The following is an 18,630-nucleotide window of genomic DNA, read 5'->3' as shown; positions in this document are numbered from 1 at the left end:
CCCTACCCTCTTTCGACCCCCTACCCCCACCCCCATCTACCCCCAATAACTTTTTATGGGGGTGAGACCGCCACGAACTTTTTATAGTACACTGGTGGGGGAGACCTGCTCTTTTCGATCCCACCCACCCCACCCCATTGGGGAAGGGGGTCCATCATCTAGATATTTACCTAAAACACTACTACTTATAGTTTTTAAAGTATACATATCTACGTATACAGGCAGAGAAATACGTTAACCGAACATACCTATAAATTGCACATTTCATTCTGATCATTTTTTATTTTTATGGATCAGGATGTTTTAAATTTTTACCATAAAAGGTGTTATTAGTTGGACTACTTGTTTAATGAGCTGTTTCTGAAAATGTACACGTAATAAACTCTCTTATTTCACCACTTGTTAAATATAAAATTATGAAAAAAGCAGAAGATCCAGCAGAAATTTACTTAAACTTTGCACAATACAGTTTGACGATTATACCATCATAATCCTCCAATTTCGATAAAATAGACAACAAGCTCTTATTTATTTATTCAAAATATCTTTTCTACGTTAGACTCTAATACAAACCGCACAAGATCATCTATTTTCATGGACCCTATACAGACAATCTGGTTAAGGTGCAGAAAAATTGAAAGGTAGTTTGAAAGTTTTTGTAATGGTAAAAAGGTGGAAAATCAAAAGAAAATTTACCAAATATCCATATTAGGTTAATTAATTACAAAAAATATACAAGCATAATGAATACATCGCAAATTGTCAAATATTCTCGCTGGTGGCAAACTTTATGGATTAGAGAAGCATATCTAGTACCAATCTTTGTCAATATTACCAACGATATGTGGAAAAATATGCAGTTCGCATTTTCAAGGAGGCAGAAAATCAGAAGACCCACCAATTTTCCTCCAATTTTATTTAAAAATAACAATAAACATTACTCTACTGCATTGGAACGATAAATTCGCCACCAGGAGTCTCGAAGAACAATTTCCTTTTACGAAAATCTCATTATCCTGGCGTTCTTCCCTCATATCATTAATATGAAACCTAATCAAGGGTTTTCGGCCCCTGATAACTAATTAATGATAGAAGTGTTAATTAGACAGCGAATAGTTAAATAAAAGTAGTAATAATCTGAGCAGATGTTTAAATACATGACAGTATTATACGTATTTAAAATACAAATAATTAATTAAGTGATTATTTTTTATTATTTAAAAATTGGCAATTTCATGTATTTTGAATTGATGACCTTCCTTTCCCAATCTCGTAATTATTTCGATCGAACAAAATCACTAATAAGTAACCACAAGTTGCGACTTATAACGAATATAGCACACAATTTAACTAGCGGAAAGAAAATGACTTGCTACATTATGCAAGGTTTTCGTACATTTACGATGCGCCTAATAGATAATAATTAGAATCTTTAACTGTTGATTACTTAATATCACTCTGTATTTAAATACTTCATTCACTATACATCTCAAGGTAGCGAGAGGCTGTTGGGGAAACAATCGTAATTACTTAAATTACCTTTTAAACATGGTTAAGCATAAGCTTTGAGTAAAACGTGTTTTTTAGTAGAATTATATAAACGACGTCGCAATAATTAAAAAAAAAATAATAACAAAAACAAAAAGAAACATAAGTGGTAAATGTATCTCATTATGCATTTATTTTATACCTACTAGGTGTCCAGCACTAGAAACGTGAGGTTCAATAAGATAGAAAATGAAAAATCGAAAAATCATCATGCATAGTTAACTACATAACTGCGGGTGGTCCGAGTCCGAGATGAAAATTTTGGCTCATATGCTGAATATTTTACCTAAACTAATATAGAGATAAAACGTAAAATTTAAAACCTCAAGCATTCGACTTCACATAACCCAATACGTTTTGCTTAATTCAAAATTATGCGATGTTTTTATTTGAAGATGCAAAATCCAGTACTTCTGGGATTCATCTCTCGATGAAGATGATTACAAAATTGCTTATCTAGTAAAATTTCACCTCCTGGCCAAGGAGTTCTGAAGAATAATATGCATACCAGAGGAGAAAATAAGCATGCGATGTGGGGAACAAATTTTTCCAACCACATCTATTTGAAAATATCTCCAGTTTCTTTGAAAGTTGTTCTAAACTAACCGAATTTCGCAAAATCTTTTGAACAAAGCGCAACACCCTTCAAGAGCCTGAAACTGCATTTATTGGACATATGTTACTTTACATCAGAATTGAATTCGGATATTGGATAGAAGATACGGTTACTTTCTCCGAATAACGGATAGGTACGAATACTTTTTCTTTTCTTTTTCAAGAAATTCAAAGAAAACTACAAACGTGGTCCAAAAAAGCTTCATAAATATAAAATCCACGCATATATAGGAACTTGTTTATCTACTTACTAGTAATCACTATGCCAAAATTGATGATGTCCTAAAGTAGAACTTGGGTGAGATTTGTTGATTTGCTTGGTAGACTGCTGATTATTTCTAGCAAGTATATTGAGTTGTATAGTCTCTTCAAAGCTTTTAGGACACTAACTGGTTTCCGTGGATGTATCTGTCACCATGTATCTGAAACAAATCTGGGTTGAATGGATAGATGCCGAAAATAAACCCTAAATAAATTTTCTGCCGTTTGGATATTCGCGACCTTTACGTACGCAGCGTTGAATAAAATCCGTCAACTTCCATTTGAATTATAACTTTCCCTGAGTTCTTTACCATCCAGTGGTCACACCCCCTGCTATAAGCTCCTTTCAGATGGCAAAATCAAGAGATTGCTTTTTATATGTTGCATGTGGTGGCAATGTTAATAAATCGATATGTTTCTCTCTATATATTATTGCTTCCAGATCATGATGAGGGCTATAATTATTAAGAACTAAAGGGACTGGATTTTGTTCACTTGATGGTTTGGTGTAATTCCTAAAGTGCACAATCCACTGACAAAACAGTTCTATGTTAATAAAACTGGAATCAGTCTCAGTCAGCTATTGTATTCATAATTGTATTTATTTATCATTTGAATGCATTTTTTCCTAAGGATTTAGTTGCAGCCTTCCAAATACTGTATGCGGTTACCATCCACTTCTGTTATACACCCGAGATAAAAATGTTCAGTCTCTCAGAGTCTCCGAAAGCGAAATTCGAGTCCCCGTCTCTCATCGAGTCTCTCTGGTGTCGCTAAGAGAGACCGTCGAGAGACTGTCAAAAAAAATGCTTAGCGTCTCTGAACGAGAGATTCGAATCGCTCATTGAGAGATCCTCATTTCGTATCCAGTCTCTGAACGAGAGACTCGAATCTCTGAACGAGAGACTCGAGTCGCTCATAGAGAGATCCTCATTTCGTATCCAGTCTCTGAACGAGAGACTCGAATCTCTGAACGAGAGACTCGAATCTTTCAATAAATGGTGTCTCGACAGACAAGGTTAAAATTTTCTAAGTTCAACATATTTCAGAGATCTCAGTCTTTCTACGAAAGAATCGAGTCTCTCAATTTTTCAGTTTTATTCATTCAGTCTCTCTGTAAGAGGCTCGAATCTCTGAATTAACAATTTTATCGTTGGAGTCTCTCATACAGAGACTGTGAGAGATCCATAAAAACACCTAGGCAATAACTGAGAGACTGTGAAAGACGCTCTCAGAGACGCTGAAAGACTCTGAGAGACTGAAAATTTTTGTCTAAGTCACCTATACGATAAGATAACTGAAGGCATTTGATTGAATTTTCCTATGTCTCGTATTTTTTGTTTGGTCTTCAACTTATTAACATTATCACGACGTTTTGAGTTATGTGAGATTACGTGCTTGTGAACTGATGCTGTTCTAATTCAAGTCTAAAGGCCGTAGTGCGTTGGGGTTGCTTCCTAACGTTTCACTAGACGAGTGGCGAACTTCTTCAGCCGAACTGTCCAGATCCAGATTCGGAGATGAAAGGACCTCTGAAGAAGCTCGCCAGTCGTACTGGCGAAACGTTAGGAAGCAGCTAAAACACATGACGACCTTTAGACCCGAATCAGAACAGCATCAGTTCGTCTAAACTAACTAAACTCTCAAAATCTTTGGACTTTCCCTATGCTACGACGCATGTATTTTTCAAAGATGATGCCGCCCTTTGGTGGAAGGAATAGGATATCAACCTCCAGGATTTTTCCTTTTCAAGTTCAATATCAATTGTTAATAAATATCTAAGGCCTCATGTTACTGTTACTTTCAATATTCTTATGAATTTTTCATGAACTGTAAAACTTAACATCATCCCTAAGGTTTTCTGCTAAACGGTCTCTATTAACCGTTTACTAATGATAAATATTTTTTATGAGCTAAATGATAAAAAATATATGGCTTAATAATACTTCTTACCATGTCAAGTTACAAATTTCTGTATCATATAGATTTTAAAGTATCAACTGTGATGTAAAATAACGACAGAAAATAGAAAATAAAACGTATCTATAAATGATACTCCGAAACAAACCAAACACTCAAAATAATGAAAACAACTTAATTATGATTTCTGAAGTGTTTAATTGTAACAAAACCGTAATCAAAAGAATTTTACACTTATAATAGCGATTTTATTTATATTTATTAAACAGGCTAGGTAACACAAAATAGACGCTTGTGAAATTTAAAATAATTCAACATGTATGCAAAGTATGTAAATGTAAAATATCTAAAAGCAATAACAACAACAAAAAGTAGATTACTCCGTGGTTAGTTTTTTTACTCATTTCTAATAAGTTTCTTTCGTCGGATATTAAAGGAAAAAGTTTATTCCTCGGGATTATTGCCTTGTAGGGTTTTAATAGAGCAGTTACTTTTATTACAAGGTTAGTAGAAAAGAGTCATTGATGTTATGAATAATTAATTTCCATAATTCACGTTAAAAAACGTTTTCCCAATATTGCCTCAATTTAAATTTGTGCGCCGTAACTGTCTTGAATGTAGTTATCCACGCATCACAAAGCAATACGTAGGGTTGCCTAATGCGATTACCATTTCTTGGATAAAAACTGATAAAAATATTTTAATAATTTGTCTACAATTTAAAATAAACAAAATTTAAACCAAAAGCAAGAAGTCTATTAATTAATATTTCTAATCTTCAAAACTTTGATTATATAACCTCTATACAAATAAATATTACAAATCTTGTTATCTACAACTCTTCTTATCAGTGTAGACATAAAACTATCGAAAATACAAGAGTAAAATCAATAAGAATTACAACTAAAAGTTACTGTAAGTGTTAAAAATTAATTAATCAAAGGTTTGTTTATTTAAAAATGTGTCGTCATTATTGAAGGTCAAGGTTTGAGAAGGCCACATTAAACTCCTTCTAAATAGTAACAGATGGCGCGATGTCTTTTATTGCAGCTTCACATGTGCTAGCGGCTGGTGCAAAGAAAATTATTGAACATACTGCTGTGTCATATATTTCGGGGAAGCTTTTTTCGGGTGAATCTTCAAAAATGGCATACAGTGTTATTGAAAGGGGTGCACCTTATACTGCTGACTACAGGATTTATATACGTAAGTTAACCTTATACTTTCGTCTTAATTGACCTTTACACTCTACATGTAGCCTAAATAATCAGGAAGCCGGCACTTCCTTATTGTATATTTACCTAATAATTTAAATCATATCATGATTACAACTTCTAAAAAAAGATTAACTATGTGTATACACATTTTTTCAAACGGATTTGAAAGTATTGTTTACACTACTCATTCAATTTTGTAGAAAATCAAAACGGTCCAATTTCTGCCCTTCACGATATACCCTTAAAGCCAGATCCTAGTAAAAATATATTCAATATGGTTGTGGAAATTCCCAGATGGACAAATGCAAAAATGGAGGTTAGCTAATGGAATTTAATTTTGCTAATTTTATTGATAAGAGTGACCTTTTTGGCTAGCTTCCTGCTATCAAATTTTTTTTAAAACAAAATATTTTTAGATCACTATGAAAGAGATTCTAAACCCCATCAAACAAGATGTTAAAAAAGGCAAGCCTCGCTTTGTAGCAAACTGCTTTCCACACCACGGTTACATATGGAATTATGGAGCTTTTCCTCAAACTTGGGAAAATCCTGAACATTTGGATGATGGTACTGGATGTAAAGGTGACAATGATCCCATTGATGTATTAGAAATTGGATATAGAGTTGCTAAAAGAGGAGAGGTATTACAGGTCAAAATTCTGGGGACAATTGCCCTAATAGATGAAGGTGAATATAATTTTTTATTTATTACTCTTAACTCTTATACTAAAATACTGTATTAGTTTTTATTATTTTGTAACTTAAGTTAATTTGTAAATTAAATTAGTATTTAATCAAACAAATATGAAAAGTAAATTTGAGTAAAGGAATTGTGTAAAGCATATAATTATCTTATCTGTTACTTTTACTTTCATTTATTAACCTTGATATAAAATTAATGCTGTTTTCTTTTCTTGCTTTTTAATAAACTTGCAACTTAATATTTAAGGAGAGGCTAAAGCTAGAGTCATTTATTTCCCTTTAGAGCATTTATAACATAATTTTTAAATTCAACCACTTAAGTACTGATTATAAATAATTTTTGTTTTCAATCGTAGTTATCAAGAAAGATATGTTACATTTTAATGAAAAACGTAATGTAATCACAATAGATAATAGCAAAAATGTAGCACAATGATTTCATCATGCAAAAATTTATATTTATACAAACTGTGTATTACTTTTATATCTCTGTATCTCATATCTCCAATATATAGGATATTTTTTTATAATTATAGGAGAGACAGACTGGAAAATATTGGCTATAGATGCTACAGATCCCTTGGCGGATCAGGTAAACGATGTAAACGATGTTGAAAAACATTTTCCGGGACTTTTAAAAGCAACCATAGAATGGTTTAAAATTTACAAAGTCCCGGATGGAAAACCAGAGAATCAGTTTGCTTTCAACGGTGAAGCTAAACCAGCAGCTTTTGCCCTAAATATCGTTGAACAGGTAGTTTTTAATTCTATTTTTTACAACAATGTTCAATTTTTTTTAACCCAATGTTTTTACTTTTTATTGCAATTACACAAAGTAATCAAAAAGTTAATTATTTTATAGGTCCATGGATTTTGGAAGCAATTGATAAACAAGGAAGTTGATGCCAAAGGCATTTCTTGGTAGGTTTAAAAATGTTCCAACTGTTCATCATAAATTTTTTAATAAGCAATATATTTTTACAGCGTTAACACCACCTTGGATGGAAATCCCTTTAAAATATCAGTACCAGAAGCAAAAGAAATCATTAATAAAACTCCTGCAACTGCTCCTGCAGCTAACATAGATTCAACAGGTAATAAACTTTTAATTTCTATTCTAATACATTTAAACCATATAAAAAGGCCAATTTTCTTGTATATACACTACCAACCCAAAGATGCAATTTCTCCTCATTCTTCGCTTTTATCTAATCGTGAACTATTTGACTTAGTAATTAGATATGAGCTTGTCTAAATATAAAATTAGAATGATTTAGAATATGAAGATAAGACACTTAGCAAATTTACCTGAAGTAAAAAGAATGCAATGAAAAATAAAGATCGAAATTCATCATCATTCCAAATATTAGTTGCACATGCTCCTCCACTTACATTTTTCAATATCTCTTCAAACTTTTCTATCTACGATATTTTCATCAACCACCTGTAGCAAAGTATCTGAAACTCTTCTTGCTTTTTCTTTTCAGCCGGAAAAATTATTAATGATACAAATCAAAAATATTTGTTATAACATTTCCATGTTGTGGTACTTTTTGAAAGAAAAAGAGTTGCATCTTTGTTATCCTCTATTAGGATTTTTTTTATTAATGTATATATGTGTAGTTCATGTATACATATTAAGTAATATTTTTTTTTTAGTGGACCTATGGCACTTTGTACATCTGAAATGAAATTACTTAGGCTCTTCTCCAATTGATAAAAGTAAATTGTGATTTTTTTATGAAAAGCATTTAAACCTACAACTTTGTAAGAAGAAAGTGTGAAATATATACAAACAAACTAATTTATTTAAATAAATTAAGTACCTTTATTTTTTTATCCATTTCCGTTTGTTTAATTCGTTGCTATTGGAAGATTTGTGAAAGGAGCTGTATATTTCTGAAACAACCAAGAACTAAAACTTACTGGAGGTATAATAAATTACACAACCAAGTTCATTCATAAAGCACGAAATATAATGAATGAAAAGTAACACCCATTCTATTTTTCATTAATAAATTACTAAAACTTATTAAGGTATGCAGCCAACATAACGTAGTTGCGTATCCTGTAACTAAAATTTTAAGAAATGGAATTTTGTCGAATAATATGGAAGAAAAGGGGAGAGGAACAAATTTTTAGTAAAATTAGTGAAAGGTTGAATAAATAGTAGACTCGAAAGGTTGATAAGGAATAGGAAACGAAAAAAATCCTTATTTAGAGACAATACCGGACATAATAGGGCAGTGTATTTAAAAAGTTGTATCAAAAATAGAGAAATTAAATAAAAGCTTTCAAAAAAGGAATATCATGAATGTGTTTCTAGATTATGTTAAACAAAGCGGATGAAAAATGAGGAAATATAAGGCTCAAAATGAGAAACTGTGGAGCAGGGTTAAAGATGGTTTAAAATTTAGAAAATATGTGTAACTGAGGAGTGTAAAACGTGCTTTTTTTAAACAAGAGCAATTTGTAAGAACCATTATGAAGAAATGTAATAACATTATTATTAACAGTAACTAGAAAATCCAGTGTCGTTTACACCTCAAAAATTTTTATAAAAATGATATTTTACGTGAAAAAAAATTGCTGATAAAAGTAAGATGTAAGTAAAGTAATTTTTAAGCTTAAGGAAAAATTATGTACCTGACACATATTGCATGTGTTTTAATAGTACTTGGCAAAGTTTAGTCAATGAAGCTGCATTTAGAATCAATACTTGAACAGGCGCAAGCACACAATTTCGTCATTGTAAAATGCGCTAAAACTACTGATAAAAAGAGAGAGAAACTTGCGGCGACGCATCCGTCGTGACGTCTGACGATGCTTCACACATGATGTATAGGTGACGGTAGAAACGTGTTTTTTCGGTAATTCTTCAATAAATTTCAAAAAAATGTGTGCCAGCAATTCAGAAATCACTCAGCACATCCAAAACATTTCACTCGTCAATAACGTAATCCAAGATGATCCAACAGAAATACTTAAACTTAAAAATGGAAAAAAGGAATGCGACAATTTTTTTTTTATAAAAAGTGCCACTAAACAAGTAGAAAATAGTGAAGAACAATCCCAAAGAAATAGTTCTACAAAACTAGTACCAGTAAGTACTCAAATAATGTAATGTAGGTTATTATTAAAATTTCCATAAAAATAATAAAATAAAAATTACAGCAGAAGAAATTTGAAGATATTATCGAAGAAACCGTTTTGAAAGCAATACCCCTAAATCACGATCAAGCAGAAATCCCTAATACAAAATGTACCGATACTTCCGAAAGTGACTTCCGCACCCCTCCAGATTCAGTACCATTATCTTTCGTTTCCAATTTATCCGATGGTTACAAATGGAAAGGATTTCCCCGCTCTTTTGAAGATCCTAGGATTTACAAACGTACCACAAAAGGAGAAGAAGAAAACAATTTCACCTACAAAGGTCTTCCAGCGAGCGCGCAAGAAAAATTACCCAAAGAAAGTTGTGATGAAAACAAAAAGAAAAACATACGACTGCTTAAATGGAAAGATATGCCAGTGCATTTGCAATTCAATCCCTATATAAGAACAGGATACAGACCCATGCTATCAGCATGGGGTTGTATACGCAGTCTATTTTACATACACAATGAAACGTTTAATATCGTCACTCATGGTAAGTGTCTCCTAAACTAAAACATTAGCAATAACGCGTTAAATACTTAAATAATTTGATAATAATTATGTTAAATGTTAAGTACCTATACACATTGTATTGGATAGAACGCCAACTTTAGCGCTCTAAATGAGCGAACTGTGTAAATATTTATTTTTGGAAATAACGTCAAAAGTAAACACACAACTTCCTTACTTTTATTAAACCTACAAAGCATAATTTATAGCAACTAGGAAAAATTACGAAAAGACTTTAATCAAAATATGTTAAACATCAGTATTTCACTTTTCTACCTTATTAAATTTTTATTTACGTTTTATATTTAACTTTTAAAAGCGCCTTGCTTGTAACTTTTTTCTTTTTATCTAGACTTAATCCAACTGGATAACTTGCATATGTATTAGAGCTAGAAAGATATTTATCTGATTGAAAAATTCCTAAGAGATTTTATAGTTAAATTATTTTATTAGTAATTAGTGCTACACACGATTCATCATTATGGGAATAAACGTCGCACCTCGTTTGTTTTCCCCGCAAAGTCTAAATCGGATAATTGAATCATCAGCTTACATTACATTATTACATACAGTTATGCAAATGCATATGTACATATATATATATATATATATTCCATGTCATAATCAAAGCTCGGGGATAGAGCTTTTGAAAACGAGTTATTAAGAATACGCTGTANAAAATTGGATCTACAGAAGACTTTAAAAAACAGAAAAAAAAATATTTTAGCAGAAAATAAAACTATAATTATTGGCCACATTTTTTAAGTAATTTTCTTGAGTATTCATTTGTTTTTGCCTTGTACCTTGAAAAAAAAATAATAAAATTCAAATTAGAAATTAATAAATGTATTATTTATATTTCGTTTTATTTATAACAGGTATGCCAATACTATATATAATTCTAAAAACACCCTCAATAACAAATTGGGCAAGTTCAGAATTACAAGTTCTTTCATGGTGTCACGTTGCTGGAATTATCAGCCCATGGATAGGTAGTTTTACTTATCATTTGTTCATGAATATGAACAGAGATCAGCATTTTTATCACCGACTTTTACAGCTGGATATGTTGGGAATATGGATTTGTCAAAGTATTGGTAAGAAGAAAAGATAGATACAAAATTAAAAAAAATATCCAAATTTTACCTAAATATTTTTAGGGGCAATGCCGATGGTGTTTACTTTTAGTCACTGTTTTGAAAAACTGACAAAATGGTTATGCATATCATTCTATTGCCTAGTAGCACTTTGGGGGCTCTATAAAGTACGTTGTAGCATCGAATTTTCTTTCGATTATTTTTTAAAATATTAAATTATTTCCTTCATAGGCAATGTTAGCAATATCTCCATGGGAACGTAGGTTGTGTTTTATTCTTCCATTTTCTTTAAGAATTTTACTGTGTGGTTTCCGTTTTCTACACTTTGGTGGCGGGGATCCAAACGCACTTTTGCATCTTTTACTACAGGTAATTAAATTGTTCAAATTGAAGAATAATATAGTTGCTAATAAATTTTGGTCATCATCAACATTTTCGATTCAGTTTTTTTTTTTTTTAATTTTGGGTATCATGAAGGGGTAAAAAATGTTCTAGCGGTTTTAAGAATGTTCAAAGTAAAATTATTAAAAAACAGATTAAATATTGTAAAAAGAGGGAAATCCAGTCAATGATGTCTTTTAGAGTTAAATAAAATAAAAATCTGTATATTGTCAGTAGATTAATTTTCTTTGGGGAATTATTGAAATATGTGTAATGCTAAAAGGCATTATGTGTGTAGTCGTGCTCAATGAGAAACATTTGAAAACGGAAGATGGCGCAGTAACGGGTATACGCGAAGCAATGGAAATCGTTATTTTAGGAGATAGGATGGCGAAGCAAACGAAATCATACTTACCTGGCGTAGGGGTTACCGTGATCAACAAGGCGGTTCCCCCAGGGTGAGGCCTTTCCATTGCACTGCGGTTGGGCTGACCCCTGCGATTATCCCTAATGTGGATAACTCGGGCGCGTAATTTTTGGTAGTCGGGACTGCGTACGCGCTGTCCCGGAGTAAAGTAATTCAAACATAGTTATTTAACTACAATCAAGTAGATTCAGTGATTTTAATTCAAATCAATCCTGCATCAATTAATAATTAATATTACTTGGATCTTTAGATGCATAATGCAATAATTAATAATACACTGTATGATTTGAAGCAAACTCATTTTGTAGCATTTGTCTTGTATCTGAAAATATATCGTTTTGTAGGATTTTATAGCTGTGATAGGAGCGATTATTGGCGCTCTCCATATTCCAGAAAAATGGTTTCCAGGACATATGGATAAATGTTTAAATTCCCACAATATAATGCATCTTTTCGTAGTCGCGGCAGTTTATTCAATGCACGAAGCAACCATGCAAGATCTTAAATGGATTAACGAAGTACAATGCATCAGTGAGCAATTATTTTAATTGAAAACTAGTTCTTCCCCTGCCCCCGCCCATTTTTTTACTCCACTATGACGTAGTGTCGGCCATCATTCTTTTCTAATTGTTGCAGTTGTCGGCCATCATTCTTTTTCAATTGTTGTCGCATTGTTACTGATGTCGGCCATTATGACGTAATGTCGGCCATCATTCTTTTCTAATTGTTGCAGTTGTCGGCCATCATTCTTTTTCAATTGTTGTCGCATTGTTACTGATGTCGGCCATTATGATTTTTTAATAGATCGTATAGCAATCAATGATTAAAATTTAAAAGAATTGTTTGTAAATAGGTATGCAACACATCGTACATTTCAGCATAAGAAATTGGTGATACTTTCATTTTCGTAATACTACTTTGGTCTGTGCTGACAGTACGCATAATTTTTTTTATATATATTCGATCATCCGAAACCAGCATTCTTTGTACTTACTAGTTATTTACTTAATACTCACTGTATAAATCTAAAATGCCTCCATCTAATTTATAGTTAAAATTGTCACCAAAAAGCTTATTTAAGAAAAGAAACTTATGTTACGAAAAATTATAATTCATATTTGCATTAAAAAATAGCAATAATATTTATACATATAATACAAATCAGTTTCCATAAGTGCAGTGAGAGACTTCGGAACACTCTGGTACCTAAAGGACCAAAATTATAATGTTATAACCATAGCTTCTTAATCCTCTCTTACTGCCTTACAATTCTAGCTATGTTTGGAACTGTCTCTATCATGCCCTATTTCCTAACAGAAACTGTGCATATGTTCTTTTAAAACTTTAGTATTTTAATATTGCATATAAATATATTGTAAAAATGCGAGTTTCATATTTTATCTTTATCGCCCAACAGACCATACTTTGAAGATCGTCTTACTGAATATAGCAATTCTTTAGTAGTTACAAATGTTTGTTAACAACGTTCAAGCAGTTGTATTACGTTGAAGTAGTACAAAATCTATATTTATGTAGAAAACACGATTGCCTATAATATTTTCATTATGCAATAAAATATTAATGCATTAATATCTATTCTGTTTAACATCTCAAATAGAAATCCGTTATTCTTATATTTATAGAAATAAAACAGGAATTAACATCCTCTTTTTTGTATATTCAGAACAAGAAAAAAGGTACATAGTATTTTTCATTTTAGTTGTGTATTTAATATATTACAGCAATCAACATTAGATATTCAGCAGTTATACTTTTTTAAAAGTAAAATTAAAACAAAAAACGTAAATCCCTCAAAAACCCTTTTTTTCCCACTTATTTCAAAATGACAAACTAAAATTGTTTATAAAAGGAAAATTAAATCGGTGGAAAATAAACGTTAAATTATTAGTAAGAACAACTCACTGAGTAAGGACAACTCATTAATTATCACATTAGAAGACTCTCTGTCTCTGAGGTGTAGCTCTTTACTCTTGAAAACCACAAGGGAGGAAATCTATTCGTTACCAAATCAATAATGTAATTACTTTCATTACCATTTCTTCTTCTGGTAAACACACAATAGTCTTTCCATACTAGTTGGACGTGACGTTGCTTTTTATGATCTTTGATCTGTAATTCCTATGGACGCAACAAATTGTTTTAATAAAGAACTTTACTCTTAATATAAATCAGAAATAAAAACAAAAACCCTTACCAGTCGAGAAATTTGCTCTGCAATGCCGTCTGGTTGGATTAATTCTTTTCTACCCTTTCTATTTTTTATTTGTGCAGTATGATGCTGGACCACAATAAGTACTCTGTCGTCTTTGAGACGATAATGGCCGGATAAAACACCTAAATTCTTCGATTTCCTGTATTTAAGATGGCTAACACTTTGAGCTGGTTCATCAGCCGTTGTCAGCATCAAAACTATACCTTCAGGAAAAAATCTGAAAATAAGACAAAGTCCAAACCAGGACAGAAAAAGCGGCATAAGTAAAAAAAATCACTTCTATGACCGCGATCGGTTAACTTGGAATTCAGAAATGATTATTAAAAAGGTAAGTATATAAACGTGGACGGTGGCCTTATGATATTAAAAATAAAAATACTTCTTCTGTATGGCATAAAGCAATTATTTTTCATACCTGAAATAACGGTAATATGTAACCATATGCCAAGGTCTATAATATTGATCTTGAAAACTATTTTCACCATGTCGAATGTACGTCGTTTTGCTTATGTAGCACCCATTAAAATTTAATCTAGCCCTTTCAATATACATCTGCCTCCAGGAAGAGTACATATTGGTTAGACCGCCGCAATTCAAGCCCCATGTTCTTTAAATATTAATATAATCATTCTTCAACACAATAAAATTAATTAATAAAAGTAGTAACTGACCTAACACAAGCTAATCGCCAAATTTCCGAATCTCTGGAGCAAAGAAAAAATCCTCGACTAACACGGGAGCATATTTCCAAAGATCTCATATCCAAATCAGAAGAAACGACCCATTTCAAAATGTACAACATTATTTCAGTTGGTAAATCTCTGATGTGTATCCCCTAATTTTTTAATTAACATTATCAACATAGTCATATATAATTTTAATACATATGCTTAACAACCGACGTAAGTTTGTTGTACATTTCCTTCCAGATTGTCCTACCATGGCCCATAGAATACTTTTCTTTATTCTTTGTTGATGGTAGTCAAGACTTAGAAACCAAATTACTACTGCACATTTCATCAAGAAAAGCCCCTAAACATTTGAAAATAAAGAATTCCATAGACCACAAAAGAACAGCCTGGAAAGAACTTCAGAACCATTTTAATTTAATTGCTAGCAACTGTACCTCTGGCTCATATTTTGGAATGCAAACCCATTTCATGGTGCCTACTTTTCTCAGTATATGAGCATACAAATCGCCTCTTATTTCATCTTCATCTTCATCACTGCTGCTCTGCATATCTTCTACAATATTCTCATTTTCTATACTATTGTCGTTATCACGAATCGGGGTTTCCCGCAATTTCGTTTTTGATTTTTCGTCCAAACGGAACTCTATATCAGGTACAAGTTGTACAGCTCGTCGATAAAATTGTATCGCTTCATACAATTTACCACATTTCTCCATTTCAATTCCTTTTAAAAATAGTTCCTTAGCCTATAAAACAAATGCAGTAAATTTTAAATGAAAAGGGAAAGAATACTTTAGGAAAGGTAGAAATAAAAATTAACCATAAGCTTAGGTTTTGTTAGCCCAGGTTGTTATAATTTTTAAAAGTTACTACAGGATGATTGGATGTCTCACGTCAGCAGGCAATATCTAATTTAATTAAAATAAGGGCTACAAAAGAAAGCAACACATTTAAAACATTTTCAAAGATAATTGACCTCTAATTGTACTAATGGTTCTTGTTCAATTGTTCAAAGTGAGATAGAAAATTACAAATTTGTCTTTTGTATTTAGGATAAATAAATATATTGTAAACATGTTTTAAATTACCATACAAAAAAGATTTTGAAATATAGCTAAACTAAAAATCATTTTAAAGTATGCTGCATGTTAATTTGTATAAGTTTTACTGAAAACATTCTATGTGGGTCTTGCTTCAACATCATTAAGAAGGAACTTCATACAGATAGACTTACAATTGTCTCTGTATCTCCAGAGTAGTTTTCCAAAGTATTTAGCTGAGGTTGTTTTGTTAGCTTAAACGGCTTTGATGAATCTTCAAGTTCTTTCTTCCACTTTTCTCTAAAAGTTGTCAAAAGTTGTTGCACATTGTCTTCTTCCTACATTATTTGAAAAACAATGAATATGATTATTTAATATTATGTTATACGTATTAGGTATACCTCTTTATCTAAAGAGGAAGAAGAATCTTCCTGCTCATCTTCCTCTGCACAATCTGTAGTAGATGAAAAACTGCCACGGTCCCTATTGGAACAAGTTAGAGAATTCTAAAAATTTCAAGTGTTTAAAAGCATTGTAAAACAACATTAATTGCATCATTTCTTTAGTTGAATATTAAGGGATATTGGTGAATAACATACCATGTCAGCCTTTGATTGAAAGGCAATTTAAGAGAAAAGTTCACGATCTGTAAATTTAATAATGAAGACGCAATTCTTGTTTTTGAGGGATATCCTATTTCCCATCGTTTTTCTAGTTTTCAGCCAATCTGCGATTGGCATAACAGATTTAAGAGTGCTGAATAAAGAATATTCGTCCTAAAATCAAAAAGCACGATCCTCAAGATAGAAAATACTTATTATCAACTGTTATCGCTCAAAAAATTAAAACATAACCATACTCAGGTAAAATTTTTGAAGAAAAAAAAACATTTCTTCTAGATGTATTTTAATGATATACGGTTGATATTTATACTTAAATATACTGAATATAACGCAAAATCATAACAAACCCTATTTTATAAAAAACGCGATGAATACTTAGGTAATGGGTTATCTAACCAGTTGCAAATACTCTATAGTTCCAAATGTCAAAAGTAACGTGTCAAGATTCAAATTTTTAATTTGAATTATCTGAATTGTGACCGTTACAATTCTTCAATAGTGTTATTCTCTGTGTGATCATTCATTAAGGAAAATTGTTTTAAATTGTTTGTTTGTTAAGGTGTATGTGTATTCTATGTTTAAAACAATGTTAGTACCTAACAAAGCAGAAGAAATTGCAAAACAGTATTTAAAAAACAAGACAGTACCAGATCATCATGTTAACAAAACTTACAAACTGGTTGTCTCCATGTTGTCCCATGAATGCTTTGAAAACGAAAAGTAAAGTACACCTACACGATTGCTACTCACATGATTTAATTAAATGATTATTATTTTAGTTATAATTGGAGCTTAGATGATTTTGAACTAGGGCAGCGTTTAGGTAGAGGAAAATTTGGTCGTGTTTACATGGCTAGAGAAAAAAAAACTGGATATCTTGTAGCAATGAAGACATTATTCAAGAAGGAGATTGTTGAAGGCAACGTAGAACGCCAAATTCTGCGAGAAATAGAGATTCAAACTCACTTGAAGTAGATACATATTACTGGTTTAGTACATGCCCTTTTTAAATAATTCTAATTTTTTATAGACATCCAAATATTCTGCAGTTGCTAACATGGTTTCATGATGATTTTCGTATTTATTTAGCCTTAGAATATGCCGGCCGAGGGGAATTATATAAACACTTAAAATCTAGTCCTGGAGGTCATTTTGATGAACATTTGTAAGAATTCTATTTAATGCTAGAAGGTTTTAAAATGTTTTCTGTGCAGAAAAATAATATTTGCTCTTTTGGCTGTATTGTGCTGATTTTGTAGGACTGCAAAATACATATATCAAGTAGCAGATGCTTTAAATTATTGCCATCAGAGAAGGGTAATTCACCGTGACATAAAGCCAGAGAATTTGCTTTTGACAACAAATGGAGACATCAAATTAGCAGATTTTGGATGGTCAGTACATGCACCATCCCTCAGGCGTAAAACAATGTGTGGAACATTAGATTACCTTCCACCAGAAATAGTGGACAATAAAATTTATGGAAAATATGTAGATCACTGGTGTTTAGGTAAAAACGTTAATCAGAACACTATACGTTCTTGATCAGCAATTTATTGAAACTACTAGACGTAGATCGCGATTTCAAACTTATTTGATCTCATTAGCACGCCATAATGTCAAAATCGCAATCCACGACTATTTTTTTAATCAATATAAAAAAATGTGTACACATTTTTAATTATAAGTTACATAAATGGTAATGATAGTAATAAATGCTTATCATTTTGAGTATTTTTTTGAAAGTTCAATTTTTTCTGCTATAGCTTTTTGTTGTTATTTATATTAGTTGCAAATTGTAGGTATACTATGTTTTGAGTTTTTGGTGGGATCTCCACCCTTTGAAAGCCAGAATTCCGAAGAAACATACAATAGAATTCGCACAGTTGATATCAAATTCCCTCCACATGTTCCTTCAGGAGCTATAAATTTAATATCAGGGGTAAGAATGTTTTTTAGAACTGTTTTTCATAAAGTTTTATTTTTCTGTTTTTTAGTTACTTGTTCATGAAGCTGAGAAACGTTTAACTCTTCCAGAAGTCATGAAACATCCTTGGATTAAAGCGAATATGAATAAGCAGTAGATTATTTTTAAGTTTAAATAATTTTTTACATGTTTTTTTGTTACTTGATTAACGTTTTTATATTTAATTACTGATTTTATACTTCAATTTATCAATTAAAAAGATTATTTTTGATTTTTATTTT

The 18,630-nt window shown here is 31.5% G+C and overlaps 5 protein-coding genes and 1 non-coding gene across 7 annotated transcripts in view; 4 read left to right on the top strand and 2 right to left on the bottom strand.

The window, feature by feature from the left end:
- The window catches only part of LOC108743865 (UDP-glucuronosyltransferase 2B15), a 26,870-nt gene extending 24,316 nt beyond the window's left edge, over window positions 1–2,554 (bottom strand). The window contains exon 1 of the mRNA XM_018479486.2: window positions 2,415–2,554. The gene's annotated coding sequence lies outside the window, so the exon portion shown is untranslated. The remainder of the gene's footprint in view (window positions 1–2,414) is intronic.
- Window positions 2,555–5,323: 2,769 nt separating this feature from the next.
- On the top strand, window positions 5,324–8,081 carry LOC108743986 (inorganic pyrophosphatase). Its single transcript, XM_018479593.1, has 7 exons — window positions 5,324–5,550; window positions 5,762–5,877; window positions 5,978–6,248; window positions 6,800–7,017; window positions 7,126–7,184; window positions 7,248–7,357; window positions 7,923–8,081. Exons 1-7 carry the CDS (start codon window positions 5,379–5,381, stop codon window positions 7,952–7,954), a joined length of 978 nt encoding a protein of 325 aa, XP_018335095.1. The 5' UTR covers window positions 5,324–5,378; the 3' UTR covers window positions 7,955–8,081.
- An 846-nt stretch (window positions 8,082–8,927) lies between these two features.
- On the top strand, window positions 8,928–12,447 carry LOC108743975 (progestin and adipoQ receptor family member 4). Its single transcript, XM_018479585.1, has 6 exons — window positions 8,928–9,366; window positions 9,438–9,912; window positions 10,808–11,026; window positions 11,090–11,193; window positions 11,258–11,395; window positions 12,179–12,447. The coding sequence occupies exons 1-6, from the start codon at window positions 9,160–9,162 to the stop codon at window positions 12,380–12,382; spliced, it is 1,347 nt and encodes a 448-aa protein (XP_018335087.1). The 5' UTR covers window positions 8,928–9,159; the 3' UTR covers window positions 12,383–12,447.
- LOC112904592 lies at window positions 11,815–11,976 on the top strand. Its single transcript, XR_003231208.1, has one exon. It is a non-coding gene; the product is annotated as a U1 spliceosomal RNA (small nuclear RNA).
- Window positions 12,448–13,491: 1,044 nt separating the features above from the next.
- On the bottom strand, window positions 13,492–16,855 carry LOC108744017 (F-box only protein 9). Of its 2 annotated transcripts, none has more exons than XM_018479627.1 (9): window positions 16,770–16,855; window positions 16,399–16,575; window positions 16,201–16,305; window positions 15,994–16,137; window positions 15,194–15,505; window positions 14,739–14,902; window positions 14,483–14,674; window positions 14,050–14,284; window positions 13,492–13,973 (listed from the first exon to the last, which is right to left on the bottom strand). In XM_018479627.1, exons 2-9 carry the CDS (start codon window positions 16,399–16,401, stop codon window positions 13,782–13,784), a joined length of 1,347 nt encoding a protein of 448 aa, XP_018335129.1. In that variant the 5' UTR covers window positions 16,402–16,575; window positions 16,770–16,855; the 3' UTR covers window positions 13,492–13,781. The 2 variants fall into 2 exon arrangements, with proteins under 2 accessions (XP_018335129.1, XP_018335122.1); XM_018479620.1 differs by lacking the exon at window positions 16,770–16,855 and adding an exon at window positions 16,659–16,763.
- Window positions 16,856–16,902: 47 nt separating this feature from the next.
- LOC108744036 (aurora kinase C-like) lies at window positions 16,903–18,539 on the top strand. Its single transcript, XM_018479638.1, has 6 exons — window positions 16,903–17,142; window positions 17,202–17,393; window positions 17,453–17,587; window positions 17,682–17,932; window positions 18,225–18,364; window positions 18,420–18,539. Exons 1-6 carry the CDS (start codon window positions 16,997–16,999, stop codon window positions 18,504–18,506), a joined length of 951 nt encoding a protein of 316 aa, XP_018335140.1. The 5' UTR covers window positions 16,903–16,996; the 3' UTR covers window positions 18,507–18,539.
- Window positions 18,540–18,630: the final 91 nt, after the last annotated feature.

This window comes from Agrilus planipennis, unplaced genomic scaffold (genome assembly GCF_000699045.2).
Source record: "Agrilus planipennis isolate EAB-ADULT unplaced genomic scaffold, Apla_2.0 scaffold19, whole genome shotgun sequence".
NCBI classification, from domain to species: domain Eukaryota; kingdom Metazoa; phylum Arthropoda; class Insecta; order Coleoptera; family Buprestidae; genus Agrilus; species Agrilus planipennis.
This window is presented reverse-complemented; position numbering and strand designations above follow the sequence as displayed.